Source organism: Melanotaenia boesemani, chromosome 23, assembly GCF_017639745.1.
Source record: "Melanotaenia boesemani isolate fMelBoe1 chromosome 23, fMelBoe1.pri, whole genome shotgun sequence".
Classification (NCBI taxonomy): domain Eukaryota; kingdom Metazoa; phylum Chordata; class Actinopteri; order Atheriniformes; family Melanotaeniidae; genus Melanotaenia; species Melanotaenia boesemani.
In genome coordinates, this window is record NC_055704.1 from 11,582,110 (window position 1) to 11,601,280 (window position 19,171).

The 19,171-nt window shown below is 39.0% G+C and overlaps 3 protein-coding genes and 1 non-coding gene across 7 annotated transcripts; all 4 read right to left on the minus strand.

The window, feature by feature from the left end:
* Positions 1-57: 57 nt before the first annotated feature.
* On the minus strand, positions 58-2,255 carry asb13a.1 (ankyrin repeat and SOCS box containing 13a, tandem duplicate 1). 2 transcript variants are annotated; one of them, XM_041977155.1, is made up of 6 exons: positions 2,124-2,255; positions 1,235-1,422; positions 869-1,025; positions 661-795; positions 388-579; positions 58-271 (listed from the first exon to the last, which is right to left on the minus strand). In XM_041977155.1, the coding sequence occupies exons 1-6, from the start codon at positions 2,164-2,166 to the stop codon at positions 114-116; spliced, it is 873 nt and encodes a 290-aa protein (XP_041833089.1). In that variant the 5' UTR covers positions 2,167-2,255; the 3' UTR covers positions 58-113. The 2 variants fall into 2 exon arrangements, with proteins under 2 accessions (XP_041833089.1, XP_041833090.1); XM_041977156.1 differs by having other exon boundaries at positions 1,235-1,441.
* A 570-nt stretch (positions 2,256-2,825) lies between these two features.
* gdi2 (GDP dissociation inhibitor 2) lies at positions 2,826-14,131 on the minus strand. The gene is made up of 10 exons (XM_041977151.1): positions 13,975-14,131; positions 7,293-7,400; positions 7,006-7,105; positions 6,657-6,791; positions 6,375-6,573; positions 6,089-6,220; positions 5,195-5,294; positions 4,506-4,677; positions 4,182-4,381; positions 2,826-3,654 (listed from the first exon to the last, which is right to left on the minus strand). Exons 1-10 carry the CDS (start codon positions 14,017-14,019, stop codon positions 3,502-3,504), a joined length of 1,344 nt encoding a protein of 447 aa, XP_041833085.1. The 5' UTR covers positions 14,020-14,131; the 3' UTR covers positions 2,826-3,501.
* Positions 7,756-18,773, minus strand: ankrd16 (ankyrin repeat domain 16). 3 transcript variants are annotated; one of them, XR_006009239.1, is made up of 8 exons: positions 18,317-18,773; positions 17,239-17,459; positions 17,095-17,137; positions 16,882-16,990; positions 16,644-16,805; positions 15,199-15,277; positions 14,615-15,078; positions 7,756-7,766 (listed from the first exon to the last, which is right to left on the minus strand). XR_006009239.1 is itself a non-coding variant. In XM_041977154.1 (8 exons), the coding sequence occupies exons 1-7, from the start codon at positions 18,652-18,654 to the stop codon at positions 14,918-14,920; spliced, it is 1,113 nt and encodes a 370-aa protein (XP_041833088.1). In that variant the 5' UTR covers positions 18,655-18,773; the 3' UTR covers positions 14,178-14,759; positions 14,898-14,917. The 3 variants fall into 3 exon arrangements, 2 of the variants coding, with proteins under 2 accessions (XP_041833087.1, XP_041833088.1); XM_041977154.1 differs by lacking the exon at positions 7,756-7,766 and having other exon boundaries at positions 14,178-14,759; positions 14,898-15,078; XM_041977153.1 differs by lacking the exon at positions 7,756-7,766 and having other exon boundaries at positions 14,177-15,078.
* trnay-gua lies at positions 18,124-18,211 on the minus strand. Its single transcript is given in 2 exon segments — positions 18,124-18,159; positions 18,175-18,211. It is a non-coding gene; the product is annotated as a tRNA-Tyr (tRNA).
* Positions 18,774-19,171: the final 398 nt, after the last annotated feature.

Here is a 19,171-nt window from a genome sequence, read left to right on the forward strand (position 1 = left end):
TTAAAAATAATTATCCATTATACAGTACTTCAGAACAATGCAAGTACAATACAATCCTGAGTCAGAAAATATTTTTATATTTGTAAGACTTTTTGTTTAAAATCAGACACCATTTACAAGTCGCTCTGTAGTGATGTAGGATGATCACAGTACTGGAGGTAGCTGCGGATGCGGTGGGATAAATTCAGCTGACCTATGACCTCTGATGCCTGGGTACCCAGCATCATCCTCGCGGCAATCCTGCAAAGCTGCTGCAGGCTCAGAGGATTACCTATAAACGAAAATAGGTTTTTATGTCAGCTACAAAAACAGAACAAATCAAAGCGTGCAAGGGATTTGTTGTAATGGCTGCTTTTTCTGAATGGAACTGAGAAGCAATGGACTTACTTTCATAAAACTGGAGGCAGGAGTAAGAAGGAGATGAATGTGTTGTGTAGTCTACAGGCTTTCTGCCAAGGTTGTCACTAGCATAAACGTTGGCTCCAAATTCAACCAGCAGCTCAATCATATCCACCATGTGAGCTCGAGCTGCGTGATGCAAAGCTGTCTCGTGGAATTTAATTGAATTCACATTGGCACCTGCATTAAGTCAAAACAAGTTTAGACCTGTGATTGCTGTGACCAGAAATAATTGACTGATTGGCCATTTTTCCCATTCACCTGCCCTAAGCAGCTCCTTCACACAATCCACATGTCCTTTAGCGCAGGCGATATGAAGAGGAGGACCAAAGTGGACATCAAACGCCTCCAGCTTGGCTCCGTTGGCTATCATCAACCTTACAACTTCAGCATTACCTGAGAGGGAAAGTAAACCTTCATTAATACTGAGAATATAGTTTTTCTTAGTCTTATTTTCCTGAAGGTTTACCTTGTATGCAGGCCTCGTGGAGAGGCGAGGCAGTGAGAGCTGTGAGAGATGGGTTCACTTTGGCTCCAAACTGTAACAGCAGCTTTGCACACTCAAGGCTACCAGAGGCGCAAGCATTACAAAGAGGCGTGCTGCCATGGATGGTCCTTACATCTACCTGGAAGAACCAGAAAACAAATCCTATTTATTCTTTAAACTATTTCCAATGTTATAAAACTCGTGTAACAGCAATATCACAATAACACCTGTACTATCTTTGAATTTGTCTATTTTAAATTTTTAATCTATACATTTACTTTGAATCAAATAGTTATATATTTTTCTAATGCAATTAATAAGAGCATTTTATTATATTTCTTAGTTTACCTGGGCTCCAGCCTCCAGCAGCAGCTTGGCACAGTTTGGATGGGCTTGTATGCAGGCTTCATGTAGTGGAGTGATGTTATCCACGGTTACCATGTTAACAGAAGCTCCGTCTTCTATGAGCTGCTTTAATTGTAGGGCCCTTCCATGGGATGCCGCTTCATGCAGGGCAGTCCGGTCTGCCCAGAAACCTCATATACACAAATAGACCTTTAGAAGGTAAGCATTTTTACTTGCCCTATCATTAAAAGCAAAAGAAAAGCAAGTTTCACTGATGGTAGCTCAGGTCATTCATGTCTTTCTTAAGCCGTAAAACATCACGCACCTGGATTTAGTTTGCCTGAAAGCTTTTTCTGTAGTCAGATTTTTTTTTTTTTTTTTTTTTAGATCTATACAATGAGTTTAAAATGACATCCATAAAGCACTTCCACTATTTTTGCTGCCTTTACACCCTGGAATTATAATAGATTTTTCTGGGTTTGAATCATTTGTTTGAATTCATGATTTTGGATGTTCAAAGCATCGTGGTTTGCATCCTACACATTTTTCTTTTTGTCCAAAGGCAGGGGCACAGATTGGGAAACATGTAAATAAGACCTTTCAGTAAATAATTATCTGATTATTATAATTAAAGTGCTCCTCAAATGTAAAATGTAAAACTAGTTCAAAAGAGCAAATAGCCAATTATCTTTTTGGACAGCAGGTGGCAACATTAAAAAGAGTTTTTCTAAAACAACATAAAAATAGAAGAGTTAAATAAACTTATATCCCTATGTTGTCTAGTAGCTTATCCTGTATGCCAGTCATGTCACGCGCAGGGTATAATCTCAACTCCTATGACTGCTGACATTGGCAGTTCAAGTAAGCCGTTCGTAAAGGTTTCAGTGCTCACCAATATCGCAAAGAAACGACCGACGAGCTGCCGTCACCTCCATGAGTCGCCAGTAAACACTTTGTAACGAGCACAACACCACACAACCTCACGTACAGGGGTCCAGATGAGCTCCACTAGTGCGCTTGTTTCGAGTAGTCCGTCACAGCCGCGAAATATGGGGATTGTAGTTCCCCGCTATGATATTTGACGCGCAAATATCGCGATATTTCTGTGTATGTTCTGTATGAACTCTCCCATATTAGCCGTACTGACATTCAGTTCTCAGAACACGAATGGCACATGCTTATCTGCCACAGTGCAAAATAGCTTGTTCATTTTAAAAACACACTAAATTATGACAAACGAAAAATAAACCACACCATCAGCTTTTTTACATTTTTTCTTTGCAGTACAGAAATCATTTGAGCCCAGAAGTCTCCATTTCCTTTACAGTTGTTCAAGACATTCAACAGGGCTCTCATCAGTTCAATACTGCTGCAGTACACATTTGGTCCTTCTTAAGCTATTACAGTGAACCACATTTGCCATCTGTTGTCAATGCTCGACTCTTCCGTCATTTTTGCATAATACAGAAAGCTAATGCATCTCTTCTGATGTACTGTAACTCAAGTTGTTGAGTACAGTCCCCACTGAATTGACTTACAGTATTCTGTCTTGGCAGTGTTAAGATAGACAAGGGGTAAAAAATATATGAGAATGTCAAGCCCACACACTAAACCACTTTATTTCACAAAATCTGACCATATGATGCATTGGCTGAGATGCTAACTTGCAGAGCCATCTGCTGTTACCAGGCTTGTATTTTCTTTAATTACCTGGAGAAACACCCAGTTATTCACATGATTTAATACAAAAGGACAAAGCCAAGCTACTTCTCTCTCGACCCGACATGGAAAAAAAAAAAAAAACAAAACAAAAAGAAAATATTGTATTTGTTATATATTTTACAGCTTGCAGAACCTTAGACAATGACAGAAAAATTGGAGAACCCATTCCCACCTCCCCAAAGATACTTCCTGTAGGATACTTCTGATTATGAATTATTTAATTTGGCATCTTTGGACTAAGCATCATCTTAATATGATGACTCACAAGAATGTAAGGTATTACTGTCTCACTAAGCATAGCCCGTGTTTAGTGCAACATCCACCTGAATATGATCTGAAAAAGCATTGCTCCCTCCCTGAACCCTATCCAACAATACTATATCATCTCTCTATGTATCAGGAACTTTCTCAAAGGGCAAACCCTATACTTGAATATTTGTTTAGCCCACAGGTGTGTACATATATTTTTATAGATTTTCAATTTTCTTTCGTTTTTTGTAGGATTTCTGTTGTCTTTGATGATGAGAAGTGATGCAGATGCGTCGCCTCTACTCTGCACCATCACCAAAGATGTCCTGCTTCTTGCGCTCCATCTCAGCAAAGTCAAATTCTGAGCCAGTCATCCTCTGGTAGATGTCCTTGATGTCGTCGCAGGTGGTCTCAAAGTGGGTTGTGGCATCGTACGAACGGGAGATAAAGACCTAGGAGGGATAAAAAAAAAAAGCGTGCATTTAGCCCTCAACTGGTGCCCATTCAAATGTCTTGGCATGTTCAACAATGTTGACAAAGCTATTTGTTACATTTACTGTTAATTTAAGTAAAATACACACCAGTGCACACTTCAACTATTTGTTCAACTACTTCTGCATTATAATGGACACCTTGGATGGCATTTCAGCAGGTATTGGAGGGAAACGCAAAAAGCCAGACCGGTTCAGTAGAGTTTAGATTTAATTTAAAAGGCTAAATTACAAAATTTAATCCTTATCTCATTCAGTTGTGTTTACTGCAATAATGGAAATGATGACAAACTGCAGGTTAATGAAAACTGAATTTGAAAGCATCTGATATCAGACAGGTCTCAGTCTGGCTCCCGAGTCGATTCCAGCTAAACCCAATGAAGTAAATGGAAACTAAGGGTAGAAGTGCCACCTCATTTTATGTAATTATTCAACAACATGCCACCAGTATGGTCGTGCCATGTTTGATCACATCCCACTCATCATACCTGGCTGTCAGTGCCCATGTCAGTCGGTATATATTGGTCGCTAATGCTGACAAACTTCTGCTCGATGGGCTCCAGTAGGTCCAGGGCCGGCTTGATCTCTTTCTCTGGGTCACCTGTCTCCACTGTGGTGCTGGCAATTGCGATATATTTACCCTGTGCTGCCACGTTGTGAGCAAAAGAGATCATACAAACGTAGATGTCTGGAAAGAGAGAGAAAAAAAATTAGGTTTCAGTAAATAAATATCTAAGTTTTAATAATTAATTTCAATACATTGTTTTATTTTACTTAACCGGTGAAATCATATTTCATGTATGTGTGCTCACCATGCTTCCTGTTGACCTGGTTCTGGGGGATGATGATCTGGCAGGAGTTGATGTCACCGGTGTTGGCGATGGGATGACTCAAGACGCAGATGACTCTGATCACCTGACCCCGTTTGTTGACACGGTCCATAACGTAGCTGGGGTCGCAGATCAGCTGCTTGCACCTTGCAATCTGAGGTGGGAAAACAGGCGGGCAGGCAAGTATAATTAATAAGGAGAGGAATATCATGAAGCATTTCCTTACTCTATAATACCAGATAAAAGAAGCGTATTGAATGAAAGAGAATTATTCAGAAGTCTAGACCACTGATTTCAGTCAGCTAATCTAATCAAGTCACACTGAAATGTCCATAATAAAAGAACTAGCTGGTGAGGTTAAGTTTGTAGCTCCTGCATGCATCATGATTTGAGGTTACAGGGCATTCAGTTGTAGTGGGCACTAACTGTATATCTGCCATCAATTGAACTGGATCAATGGAAATATTGGATGATAATAAATATTCAAATTATGCACTGATTGCATGAGCTAATCCATATCTGTCATGTTTGTAAGCCAAGTGATCTGTTCCTACATTAAAATGAATAAACATAAGTAAGATAAAGGCAAAAGTGGGCAAAGTTTTCTAATAATCTTCACTTTGAAAGTAAAAAAAACAGACCCATGCTTGCATCTTGAACAACGTACTCACCTCTCCCTCCGACTTGACTCCCACCACCTTCCCGTTCTCCATCACAATCTCATCTATGGGCTTGTTTAACATGTACGTCCCACCATAGATAGCACTCAGTCTGTAATGGAATCACATCTTTTAAAAACATACTAAGAGTACACCAATCAGTCATAACATTAAAACCACTGACAGGTAACACTTCTGATCTTGTCACAGTATATCATTCTGGAGGAGAAACCGCATCTAGCATCCCACATCAGGCTTCTCAAAAACTGCTAAAGAAGAGCTCAAAGAAGCTGAAATGTTCACCCAGCCTCAAAACTCCCTAGACACCAATTTGATGGGACCTTGGGACACATATGAGAATCATATATCAGGACCAAATGACACTCCTCAGATATTTTTTGTCCATACAGTTTAGGACTTTGTCAGCTTCAAAAAAGACCTTCACAAAATTAGGCAGGTGGGATCAATAATCTGAGTACTAACAGCTGTAACAGGTAGTCATTTGAAAACCTTGTTTCAGTGATCCTTTAACACTCAGCGGTCGGGAAAAACTATTCAAACAGTAGCAAAAGGTCACATGATTAGTCAGGGAATTGGATTAGCTGACTCCTGCTTTGCCAGCTTGAAAGGTTTAACTATTCCCAACTTTTCACAGCAAACTATGCTGGCAAAGGACCCCAAATTTAGTTTAGCAAAGCAAAACATAACCCCATATAACCACTGCACAAGTTTATCACTTTTCCAAAAATTCTGTCTTTTGAATGAACACATTAATTACACTTAGCCAAACATCAGTATCTCCATCATGAAAGTAGCGTGTATTTATGAGCACTACTTGCCTAATAGTCTTACTGTCAATGCTTCAGTAAACTGTCAGATGTGTGTAACATAGGAACAGTCTCGCACCTTGCAAAGCCTTGTGGCAGTTCTCCCAGGCCATACAGTGGATAGAGATATGGACTCTTGCCGTATCTGGCTAGAGACTCGCTGTACAGCTTTATTCTGTTTATCGTTTGGATGCAAGGTTGATCCAGGTAACTGTGGGAAGAGAAATCAAGGCAATTTAGAACTCTACAAACAATGCTGGACTGACATATTCATAACAATGTCATGAGAAGCAACCCTAATGTGTACTTAAGTCATTAAGAAAAAAAAAGAAAGCATTATTTCAGGAACTAGAAGTTTCACTGACTCATCTGTGCGGTAGAGTGCCAGGGAGTGGCCAGTGAAGTCAATAACTTCCTGGCCCAGGCTAAACTTCTGGAAAATGGCCCTCATTGTTGTTTTGTTGGGATCAACTCCTTCCATGGTCTTGGGGTCGTTCTCATCAAAGTTGGCAATGAAGATCAAGAACTTCCTGAAGCGCCGCTTCTCAAATAACCCCATCAAGCCTTAAAAAGTCAGAGCGTGGACTTTAAGAGAACTAGCTGCACAAAATAAGTTTAAAATCTCTGATTACATTTTCTACACTTACTGGATGCCAGAGCTTCGGTCTCAGTGGAGGGGACTTTATAGATTTTCCCTCCCTTGTATACATAACTCCCTTCAATCACTTTGAAATCCAGGTAGCGAGTCACCTGTGTGATCAGCAGCATGCGGACCAGTTGACCTGAAACAACAGCATTACATTTATTTATGCAAACATTTCTCAACAGCAACACTTCTTTTTAAGTGCTGCTGCTTCATGAAGATACATGTAATATTTAAAACCATTTAAATGTTTTAATGAAAGACTGAAGGAAAATTGTTAACTGGGCACTTTTTTTTTTATCTTTTGCTCCTTAATGTAAGGTTTAAATGAAAACTTAAAGGTGCAGCCGTACCATTAGCCATGAGAAACTTAGGGATGAGGTCCACGTTCCAATCCCGGCCTTTTCCCATTGAATCGGGAGGGTTGCCAGGAAGGCTGAAACGCTTGTAGAGCTGCCAATGGACACAGAACCAGGTTTGATCCACAGTAGAAGCCAAATCAACTTTCAAAACAGAATTACTGAAACAGAATCAATAAGGCTTATATGTATTTAAAAATAAGTAGTAACCATAATTTTACATCTGTAGCACTTTCTTGCTCGTGTTATACATCTTATTCTTCCAGTTTAGATCAGCATACCTCTTCAAGAGGCGTGATGGAAGCACTCTCAGCTCCATAGTACGAGTTACGGTCCATGTGCAGAACCTTTTTCCCCTTCACTGACATGATACCTGATAAAATGCATTCCTGTTGGGAAGAGGGGAAAAGAAGGCAGAATAAGGCCAAAATCAGAAAAAAAAAATCGTAGCCAGTATCAACATGACAGATACGCTGATGGTTTTGTTTTTTCCTGTCATTAACAACATGAAACCAATCTGATGCAAAAGAAAAAACTAAAAGCTGTAGTTTTTACTCTTTGTTCACACATTTTATAAGGTCATTTGTGTGTGCATGCCAATAAAGTATTAATGGACAACTCTTTACACCCTCTACATAACACAAATCAAACTGTGTTCAAGTCGAGGTTTCTTTATCTCAAATCATTCCTGTCCATAGCTAAAACACTTAACAGATCTTTCAATTTATTGACTGAAAATGATTGATTTTCATGCCCTTTTTTGGGCGTAATCAAGTATAATCATCAAATAATCTGAGACAGCTGAAGAGAAAAGTATGAACTGTTCATCATTTGAATTGCCTATTTTTACACACACAAGAGTCTCAGTTCTTCTTTTGTCAATGTCAAAGACGTGGCGCTGAAGATGTCCCGTAAAACCAGTGTTAAATCTGGGGTTCACACATTCTGGCATGTGTATTCCTCCCAGCTGTTCAGGATAACAGATTTCCTCTGTGCAGTACACCATGTGAGACAAACATTTATAATCAGACAGCCCTTTTATTATTTATATATAATTTAATATTTTTAAAATTTCCCAAGTATTTCTGAAGTATTTTTCAATTCATCCCATGTCTGTTTGTGTTTCCACAACTAATATTCTAGAGAACCAGCTCCAGCCGCTGACAGGGCACCAGTGCATTAGCTAAAACACGCTAGCTGAGTCAGCAAACTGTACATGGCTTTAGCTACACCAATAACAGAATATGACAAGATCCTGGAAGATCAGAACTATTTACATAGAATACACCCTATATCACCATAATGCTTAATGTGTTTGTGTGGTGCTGGGAGAACGATGCCAGCTTTCAATGGGCTTAAAGTCTCAAGGGGCTTGGTTATGAAGGGAAATGTGGAGGCTTGACCCATCTGGAATTCTAGCACATCCTAGATCTTAATATGATTACAGCAGCAGGTTTATGAAATCAAGCAAACGTAGGCTGTGTCATGGGGTTGCAGACTTCATAAGTTACGACTCAACAGACAGTTAAACACGAGGGCTGCACTACAACTAGTTTCTCACATGACAAAAACAAATCCTACTTTTTGAGTGATGTCACAAATGAAAAAGGTTAGGCTCGTTACCACTCTTTTCTTTCTGGAATAGACGAGTCTGGCTCATAAGGGACTAAAAAAATTGACCAAAAAAAAAAAAATGCAACTACAATTAGAGGCAACTCCTTCTGAACACATTTAAATTTGGCTCAGGATTTGCTTTTGATTCTCCGAACCTGGAGCTCTCTGACCGCTTCCTACTGTACATATGGCACTAACTACTCATAATACACATGGGCCCTCTTCAAAAATAAACACAAATCAATCCATTTTATCTCTTGCAGTCATATTGGTCAAAAGTCTATGGAAAAACAAAGCAAGCAAATCATTCCATATCATTATATATATATTAAAATGCATTTAGAATGCATTTGGATGACTTTCTATCAATAATTTATGCAATGTAATCCACTGATAAACATGGACTAAACTCATGTTGCTTTTACATAAATTGAAAGGGGAAAAAAATGTTGGACCAAATGAAATTTCTGAATGATTTTCCAACACTGCACAATATGTGCCCAACACAAACAGCTGCTTCTACAGAAGTTCTCAGATGACGCTGCTATTGTCGGTCTAATCACTGAGTACTACTACGTGGAGCACAGAGGACTGATGCAGAACTGGTGTCAGCAAAACCAACGCAGGGAAAAACAAGGAGATGGTGACGGATTTTTGTAGACGCCTGTCTGCTGTCCTGTCACCATTGAGCATCCAGGGAACGGACATTGAGAGATTGGATTCTTATAAATACCTGGATGTTCTCCTAAACAATAAACTAGACTGGACTCACAACACAACACAACACACTGTACAGGAAGGGTCAGAGCAGGTCTATCTTCTGTGGAGAATGCGGTCTTTTGGAGTGAAGGGGACACTCTTGACCTTCTATGACTCTGTGGCAACATCAGCCATCCTGTATGGTGTGGTCAACTGGAGCAGCAGCATCACAGAGAGGGAGAGGGAGAAGCTGGACAAAGTCATCACGAAGTCCAGCTCGGTCTTCGGCTGTTCTCTGGACTCAGTGCAGCAGGTAGGTGACAAAAGGGTCTTGGAAAATCTGACATCGATGCTGGACCATGAGTCCCCTGCAAGACGCCCTGTCTGCTCTGGAGACCAACTGCTGTGGCAGACGGATCCATCCTCGCTGTGCGAAGGAGAAATACTACAGGTCTTTCCTCCCTGCTGCTGTCAGACTTTACAAAGAACACACGTAAACTGTCTTTACATATATATATATATATATATATATATATATATATATATATATATATACACATGTTTATGTACATATTCATGTACTGCACATACTCACCCTGTCAGACCACATACTGTACATATTATTACTTATTTGTGTTTTCTTTTTTTATATCACCTGCATGCTTCTGCTTACTGCACCTGTACTGTTACAACAAAGCAAATTCTCCACTGAGGGACTAATAAAGGTTTCTTATTCTATTATATGCTCATCCATTTGTGTGGACAGTCTCTGATGCAAATAGGCTGCAGTAGACATTGAATAAAGTGAAAGGTCATGCTCAGAGTTGACAACCACATATCTATATATATCTACAACCTGTCACTGAATTGGAGGTGCATTACTGTGTATTTGTCATATATATGGAGGAAACATGTCTTTGATAATGAAAGTATTTAGACCAGGACAAAGTGAATCAAATTTCAGGGGCCAACACCTGATACTAACATGTTTCCTGGTTGACTGGACCACAGGAAGACAGCTTTGATTACTCAGTCTGTTAAAAAAAATAAATAAATAAAATAAAAATAAGTCTGAAATATGGTCAAACGCTGTGATGGTAATCAGAAAGAAATTCTTTTGACCCGCTGTCCTATTTTAAGATCTGTCAATGCCACTTATCTAACAGAGATGTGGTCAGATAAAAAATAAAATCTGATCCTTTTCTTCTAATTCATAGAGTCTCTATGGGACTGAAGCCAACTTGCTGCCTGCATAAAAGCAGGGTTTGACAGAGCTGAAGGCAGCCTGATCATCACTACTTCAGCCAGACAGCTGCTGTCATGCTGACAGAGAGGAAAACAAATGGACACAGCAAGCAATCAGGCAGAACATTAAGCCAATATAAAAACCCTGGAAGCATGGTCGAAGTCCAAGTTACATTTTCAACACATTATACTCACATTATTGCTGCAAGTTTTAATTATACAGCAGGGAAAATATCCAACATGCTAAGTCACAAGCTGAACTTTAACCCACTGGGCTATATGAAGCAAAGAAATGACATAAAACAGCCTCCCTGAAAACCTTTTTAATAGTCGTAAATTGAACACAAAACTGAATTTTTTAGTAAATTGTGGGCCACTTATGTGCTTTTCTCTATTTCTTCTGGCTGACAAAAAAAATGCTTCTGGTTGACTGCAAGAAGTTATTAGTATTTGGTTAAATTTTACAATATCTGACAAAAACAAATACTTGAGAATGCTTAAGAGTGTACATTATATGATAATAAGATACTTTACAGCAGTGGAAAGTTAACCTCACTACAGCAACCTGCAGATTTTAATTCTACAAACGTGATATGCTCACACAATTACAGTGGAATGTGCTAGATACAAACCAGCATTTGGTTATCAAATCTTTGTGATCTTTTACTCTTCACTGGATCAGCAATTTCTCTGATTTCTACAAGAGGTGACAATCATTCATTATATTATTAGTTATCAGAGGAGAAACACTGTGCCCATTTCCCTTTCCTTAACATCACTTCCTACTGTTGACAGATAACAGCACCATTGTTTCTTTTGGAGTTTATGAACTAACAAGGACACTGCTCCACTGTGAATTTGTCCACAACTCATGCACAAGCAGAACAAGTCTCACTTGAATCTTTGTAAACACTATGCCGACTCTGGGTATGTTGGGAAGTTGCAAACCTGGGATCCCCTAAATCACCACTGACTGAACTTGGATTCAGTATAATATCTTTTGCCAAACCACTCCCCTTATGTCAGTAGTCATGGACAGATGGGGATCCCCACAACAAAAGGAGTTAAGCCAGATTTATAGAAGCAAGTTTTTATCTGTCAGCCTGAGCTCTTAACCCATGCAAAGTAAAGCATTATGGGAATTCAGCCAGTGCAAGCTTGCACGCAGTACTCCAAAAAACAAAGTGTGCCACATTTCTGTGATGGTAATTAGCAGGTAAAATCCTAATTGGCACAAAGTTAGCTAAAGACAAAAAGATAATGTGTCCCCCACAAAGACAAATAAGTATGAACATTTTTCCACGATTATGTCTATTATGACAGTAAATCATATTATTGCCTGCTAATAAGAGTGTCTGTGATCTTACTGTTTGCTGCTAATGTGAGCAGTAATACGCTGCAAAAGACTTTACCGGTGAATGTAATCCACACTGGAGAATGAAAACATCTAAATGTGACATCATCTCAGCAAGAACCGCTGATTTTAGACAGGTAACAAAGGAAACCAGTTGTGTGTGTGTATATATGCTAAGATCTCTCCGAGACTCGGAAAGTCACGCAAGAGTAGGGTCACGTTACCGGAAATGACATTAAAAAAAATGTATCTCCAAGTTGTATGAATCAATATTGGATTTATTTAATTTGACTCAATTAAAACAGATACATCCTTGATACTGCCCCCTTGTAGCAGCAAAGTGCAACAACTATGATTGTGTCTTCAGAACTGTGAACAGGAAAGAGCCATGCAGAGATTATTAAGAGCTATATAGTTTGATTTATTATCTCTATTTGGTAGCCTACAATAGATTAATAAATTTGACAATTTAGTATAAATATACTGTGTTCTAAAAATATTAAGCGGAAAGAAGTGTTTACATTTCACATTATTTTGCAAGTGTTTGTGTGTAAAATAAACAGAAAAACATAGCAGATGGAGGTAAAGTCAATTTTTGTATGAGGAACTAAAACTAACTACAAAGAGCCTTTTGCTTTATATTTTGACTGGCTAGAAAGACAGCTTCGTATTGAGCTGGGCTCCAGTGTACTTTCAGTTCCAGTCTTGGTGAAACCACACCCAAATGGGAGTTTAAAATACACAGTCTAGTAAATTTCATTCAGCCCATTCTGCATGACAACTTGTGTTCCATTACCGCTCTCTGCACCACGTCTACAGTACTTATTAACTGACTTATTTGCTGTGACAAACAAGTGACTTTACAATTATTACACCAAGATGGATTTAGTTATGAAACAATGGCATTAAAATTGGAAGGAGAGGTTCTGCAGCTTGAGGATAGTCCAGAAAATGCATTTTTGCGCCTCAGAGCTTTCATGAAGCTGTCCATTGACCGTAAAGCCATCAAGGGATTTCCATGACATGCTTCTGCCATATAAAACTGACAGCAAGTCAGGAGGCCTTCACAAGCATAATTTTCTGCATCAAGCAGGAGTATGGAAAAAAAAATCAATGATAATTTTGGGGTGAACACAGCCCACAAGAGAAAATAACTCACAAGAAATGACTTTTTGCCTTTCAGTATGCTAAATTAGTTGACGGATTAAATATATTTACGAGTTACAAGTTATCAGCCAATTGCTATTGACAACCAAAACCCATCTGTAAATGCTTAGTCTGCCAACTTTGTCCTAAAACATATTTTTTTATTTGACAATTTAACAACGTTACGACAGTTAGTGATATTTACCTTGTGAACGACTGAATTTAACTTGTCGGGTTTCGTGTTCACTAACAGGCGCAAGGCGGAAACTTCTGATTGCTAGTTCGGTTAAATCGTTTTGGTTGCAACTTCTTTCAAACTTATTTTTAACTAATACACATAAATGGTAAAGATTCAATAATTGTTTTAACAAGTACTGCGTAAAAAGCTTACTCGGGGAACCTAAGTAAGTCGCCACTCTGTCGTTAGCTAGCTAACTAGTTAGCTTAATGTAGATCAGCTAATGTTAGCAGACTTATCATCCGCCTTATAATCTTATCTCGGATGAGAAAAGCTGTCCAAACTGGCGCTTTGCTTTAGATAAGTGGCTAAATAACAGTGCAAATTCAATTCTGAGTCAATATAATACTAATTAACGACATCAATTAGCAGACAATTTAAACTGGTTTTGTGTAAGTTTCCCGTTTGAATCGTTAATCTTTTCAGACACGATTAACTTTGGTATATAGCATGGTGCTAACCGTTGGTTCTAGCTATTCGGTTTCAAGTGTCCATTGCATTACGTGCAGTTCCTGAGTCTCAGTTAGCAGCTAAGCTAGCTACTTAGCGTTAGCTCAACCTATTAGGCCCAGTTATCTCAGAGCCAAACTGTCAAGCGCTAACTGCGTTGGTAACAGGTTGCAAATCCCTTCCACGCTGCATATCGCATCGTCTGACGCTCTCTCACCGTAAGGCCGGTGCCCAGGACGATAACGTCGTATTCTTCATTCATTTTTGCAAATCTTTTGTCTTCTGCTGCTGGGTATGGGAAAGTAGAAAATGGAGATCTGAAGGACTGGGAGTGAGAAGGGGCTGCGGTTCAGAGTCAGGCGCCTCGAGGGGCGGGGCTTCTAAAGCTTGTCAATCATCAGTGAGACTGCAAAGTGTGATTGGCAACTTACTACCTGTGTAAAAACACCGTAACCAAGTGCAAAATTTAAAAATTAATAATTATAATTGAAAGATTACAAAATACTAGACAAGGTACTGTAAAAGACAACTCTTTTTGTATTCCTTCATAATCACTACTATTTCTATTTGCTTTTTACTGTATAAAAACCTTGATTTTACTCCAATTATACAGGAAACATTCTACCGAGTCAAGAGGAAGACTATGTAGTCTTGTACCACTATTTGTGTTGCCTGCCTGTTCATCACTGACACACCTGTTAAGCAAACCTTAAGACAAATAATAAAATGCTTCTGTGTAACTCATTGGATCATGTCTCACATTGGTCTGTGTAGGAATAGTTTCAAGTCATTCACGCAGACAACACATCGTTATACAGTTACTGTATTGTCCTGCAGGTTTAATCACCAATACCTACAGTTGCTGGTGTTCTTGTTTTTGTCATTTTATGGTTGATTCTCTGCTTTATTTTCTTACAGAAGCTGGAAAGGTATAGTTGTGTTCAATCTTTCATAACTTTGTCTTCTGTTTCTTTTCTTCACTCCCTCCTTCTCTTGTTCCCTCTGTCAGGTCCAGAAATAACCAAAACAAAGCAAATTTTTATTGCAATCTCCACAATCTGCTCAGCTTAGCCTCAGTCACATGAATGTGAAAGCTTCTTTTCTTTATTAAAATAAATTATAAATAACCAGTGTGCTCACATTCATGATAGTTTCGTGCATTAACTGTCTGGTAGGCTAGATTCAAATGCTTGCACTACGTCTGGTTTCTTGGCGAGCTGCCGTGCTGTTGTGCCAGATGCATCCTGAGAGTCCTTGAGCCCGAGCAACAGGAGTGTCCTGACTGCACCTGCATGCTGCCCGATGCAAGCCATGTGCAGAGCTGACAGGAAGAGAGAAAATCAGATTTGATTTCAAATCAAATGGAAATTAGGATACAAATAAAACTGTTGTAAATAACAGATCTGAAGGTCAGATGCTAAAGTGCTGCAGCACTGCTCACCAGTCCGTTCCTTTTTGTCCTGAACATGAAGCTCCGCCCCCAGCTCCAGCAGTGTTTTTATTATAGAAACGTGTCCCTCCTGAAAGAAAATATGATTCAATGCTCTAACTCATGGAAGAGAAATCACTACCTGTGGCTTTTCAAAAGGTTGTTCCAACTTGGTGTTATGATGTGTCCTGGGTGATCTTATCCTAAGTGGAAAGAACTAAGAACATGCACCACACCTCCTTGTTCTATATGCAGATAAACATGCAGCATAGATAAAAGACTGAGCTCAAACAAGAAATTGTTAGGTCTGTAAAACCTCATACAAACCCTTGTACAAAAAGGATCTAAGTTTCCATGGACAATTTGGTAATTATAGAGATAAATGTGGCATAATGTATGGATGGAGCTGCTAATTCTTAATTAATGAAAATGTGCAACCATTACACAGAAGTTGTCAATATAATGTTTTCATTCAATGAAAAAATACATAAGCAGACAGATAATCTGTTAATCTATTAAGATTTTAACATCAGAAAGCCAAAACCCACCAGGCGTTGTCATTTAAAAACTCCAGTTATCTATAACTTGTCTTATTAAGCAAATTCAGTATCAGCAAATTGGAAATCTCCTTCTGTTTATGTGTGATGGACATTTGATGGGACATATCAGGACTGCACAGGAGGAGACGTGCACAAATGGATCTCCCCAGACAGTTTTCACCAGACATACAGAATAGCCAATTTCTCTTTAGCTGCCATCAGTTCCAGCTTTCTGGGTTCTACAGTCCTTCATGTGGTCAATGCTTTGACATCACACTGCACACTTTATTTCCTCTTTTGCATTTACCATTGTTGATTCAATAGTAGGCCATAAAACGGGGATGGTGTACTTTTTTATAGTTATCTTTTTCAGAGGAAAGCAGGTTAACTGACAAGCATGTGTGCTCAGTTTCATATAAAGCTCCTGGATTTTAACCAGTCATTAAATTAAAATAACTTAAATAACTTAATGAGATTATAGCTAAATTCAGAAATAAGAGAGTTAACAATGGGATTTTCAATTTTCAATTTTCAATCCTTTGTCAGATATGCTGTTGATTTAAAGGTTTAAGACCTTGTTATGCTTCATTGAATTTCCCTTTGGGATTAATAAAGTATTTTTCATTCATTCATTCATTTAAATATAGTTTCCAGTGATCATTATATGCAGAATTACCATGCCAAGAAGCATTAAAATAGGCTGAGTTTAATCACAGAGCAATGCAACAAATCAGAGAGATAAAACTTTTATTTTTTTTAAATCATGACCAGATACATAAAACCTTTTAATTGAAGGAGGGTGTCTCCTTTTATTAGTGACTGTATATTTACATTAAAGCACCTATTTTTTTAAATTCCCAGATAAATACAGATTGTACCGCCAAAGATGCAAGTGCTCATCCTTGTGAATTGCCTTACCTTTGCAGCATAATGCAGAGCAGTGAGCTGGAGATCAGTCGCTCTCTGATTCACGTCTACCCTGAGCTCTTGCACCAAGAACCGCAGCGCTTCCTCCTGACCGGTGACGGCAACCTGGTGCACCGGCTGAGCTCGGAGTACATCAGCAGCCACTGGGGATGCCTACCACACACAGGTCAGGTCAAAAGGGCATGCACAAATGTCAACAAAAGCACTAAAGCATAATGTTTTATTCCACCTGGTGCTTCTCTAAAAGCAGCCTGGCTACAGAGATATGTCCATTCCTGACAGCATCCATGAAGGGAGTGACTCCACAGCTGTCAGTGTTGTCTGGGGTGTAGCCACACCTGGAGGACCAACAGTGAAGCTGAGCATTAGTCAGATTTTGGGCTGCAAACTATAAACTAATTAAACTTATTTTCTTCTCAAAACATGTCACATTTCAACTCACCTCTCCAATAAGATCCTAATAACTTCCTCGCAGCCATGCATTGCTGGATAACAGCAACATTAATTATTATTAATTCATCAATTAATCCTGAAGTTGTAATCAACACAAATGCATGCTAAAACTGTAGCTATGAGGATGCTTCACCGGCAGTGTGCAGCGGCGTCCTGCGTGTTTTGCTCTCCGTCTTCCAGATGTCTGGTGCGGCAAGAAGCAGGTGCTCTATGACCTGAGGATCGCCCTCCCTGCACGCAATGTGGAAGGCGTTCCAGCCATCTTTGTTTTGCAGTGTGGGGTCAGCGCCGTGACACAAAAGCTGCTGAATCACATCAAGGTTCCTCCGAGTACACGCCATCATGAGAGGAGTCCTGAGTAAAAAGATAGATACCATTTCTGATCATCTCTGACCAATGTTGCAGTTTGACCAGCAGCCTCCAACTTAAATGCCCGAGTTCTGTTTTTCAAGGAACTAAAAGCTTATTTCAGACCTTGGTCTACCACATTTCCACTGAGGTCTGAGATTTAAGAGTCCGCTGAGGAGTGTCACTCTACCCAGTCTATGCACAACAGCATCTTGCTACAACTAGTTAGCCTCCAGTGAAACCAGGATGTAAGCTGAAGCTGTTTTGAGTATTTTTGTGGAGTTTTGAGTATTTTCATTTGTGTCTAAGAGCATGATTGCTGAGAAAAATCTGAGAATGACGTTTCATTATTCTACACTAGACTGTGTTGTCAGTGATAGAGATACTCAACACATTTTTCAGCAGTCAGAAAGCATTTTGAGTGCTTGCTAATATTTCACATCATAAAATAAACTATTGGTTTTTGATAATACTTTTAAGTAGTGTATAAAAAATAAGCTGTCAACATTGTGATCATTATGATTATAATATATTTGAAATACATTAAAAAGAGTGCTTGAATGCTGTAAATTAAAAAACATGGGCACTATTGTATAGAAAATTAAAAGAAGATCATTTTAGACTTAATGTTAAGCTTTTTATGCACAATTTTATTTTAGCAAAAACACACTCCTTCGAGCCGGATTCGAACCAGCGACCTAAGGATTTCAGCAAATTGCCTCTACAGTCCTCCGCTCTACCAACTGAGCTATCGAAGGGTGGCAAATATGGCCACCGACAGTACGTTTACAAACCCGAGAGGACATTTTATGTTAAATTGTTTTCTTTCGTTAAGGATTGCACATTTAATGGTTTGTTCTCACCAGTCAGCTTTTTTCAGACTATCCACCTTGGCTCCTTTCCCGAGCAGATAGCTGACACATTCCTTGTGGCCCATAGAAGCGGCTTCATGCAGTGGCCTCTTATAATCATTATTGTATACTTCCACATCCACGCCCAGCTGCTTTATTAGATATTCCACAATATCAATGTGTCCGTGTCTAGCAGCATAATGTAGTAAGGTGTCTCCAGACCGGCCAAAGTGTTTGCTCCTGACTGCTTGTGCCGCAGTACAGCCGCCTAATGTTATTTGTTTCTCCAGAGAGCTTAACCGTCCGTCCTGAGTAAGCTTCAACAACAGCTTTAAAGTGTTTTCATCCATGCTAGTTGAATGTAAAAGACTGCTGCTGCAGCATAAGTTAATTTACCGACAAATACTGACTTATTAGTGCTGAAGGCATGCTCGGTAGAAGTGTACAAGCTTTTCCCACAGCCTGGAAATAAAAATAGATGGACAACCATGACGTTACACTGAGCCTTTCCCTAATGTACAATGAGAAAAAGCTTTCCATCTGTTAACATTTATCCATCTACTTTACTCATAAAGGTTGCATATTCAACGAAAAGAAAATACTGGCGCTAATTTATAAGGGTATATAAGACCAAGACTAAACTAAGCCAAAAGAAACCGAGAGGCATAAAAAAACAGGCCGATAGATTTCAGATTATTTATTTATTTATTTGTTTATTTATTTATTTGTTTATTCATTCAATCAATCATTCATTCATTCATTTTCTCCCTCGTTTACTTTTAGGGAATGTTAGCGAAACTTTATTAAATGGTATAATTTTGCTGTCCTTTACAACGGAACAACGCCCAATGACTTATGGGAAACGTA

What these genes read in the sequence shown, in the direction of transcription:
- gdi2 (XM_041977151.1), bottom strand. Translation starts at nt 14,019, where the DNA reads ATGAATGAAGAATACGACGTTATCGTCCTGGGCACCGGCCTTACG. An exon ending in TAAGTTTCTCATGGCTAATG is followed by an intron (nt 6,792 to 7,005) that starts GTACGGCTGCAC and finishes CTGTTGTTTCAG; the next exon opens with GTCAACTGGTCCGCATGCTG. An exon ending in GACCGAAGCTCTGGCATCCA is followed by an intron (nt 6,574 to 6,656) that starts GTAAGTGTAGAA and finishes TGACTTTTTAAG; the next exon opens with GCTTGATGGGGTTATTTGAG.
- ankrd16 (XM_041977153.1), bottom strand. Translation starts at nt 18,654, where the DNA reads ATGGATGAAAACACTTTAAAGCTGTTGTTGAAGCTTACTCAGGACGGA. An exon ending in GACGCCGCTGCACACTGCCG is followed by an intron (nt 17,138 to 17,238) that starts GTGAAGCATCCT and finishes GCTGTTATCCAG; the next exon opens with CAATGCATGGCTGCGAGGAA. An exon ending in TGCTTTTAGAGAAGCACCAG is followed by an intron (nt 16,806 to 16,881) that starts GTGGAATAAAAC and finishes TGTGTGTGGTAG; the next exon opens with GCATCCCCAGTGGCTGCTGA.
- asb13a.1 (XM_041977155.1), bottom strand. Translation starts at nt 2,166, where the DNA reads ATGGAGGTGACGGCAGCTCGTCGGTCGTTTCTTTGCGATATTG. An exon ending in GAAGGAGCTGCTTAGGGCAG is followed by an intron (nt 580 to 660) that starts GTGAATGGGAAA and finishes GACTTAATGCAG; the next exon opens with GTGCCAATGTGAATTCAATT. An exon ending in CTGCCTCCAGTTTTATGAAA is followed by an intron (nt 272 to 387) that starts GTAAGTCCATTG and finishes TTTCGTTTATAG; the next exon opens with GTAATCCTCTGAGCCTGCAG.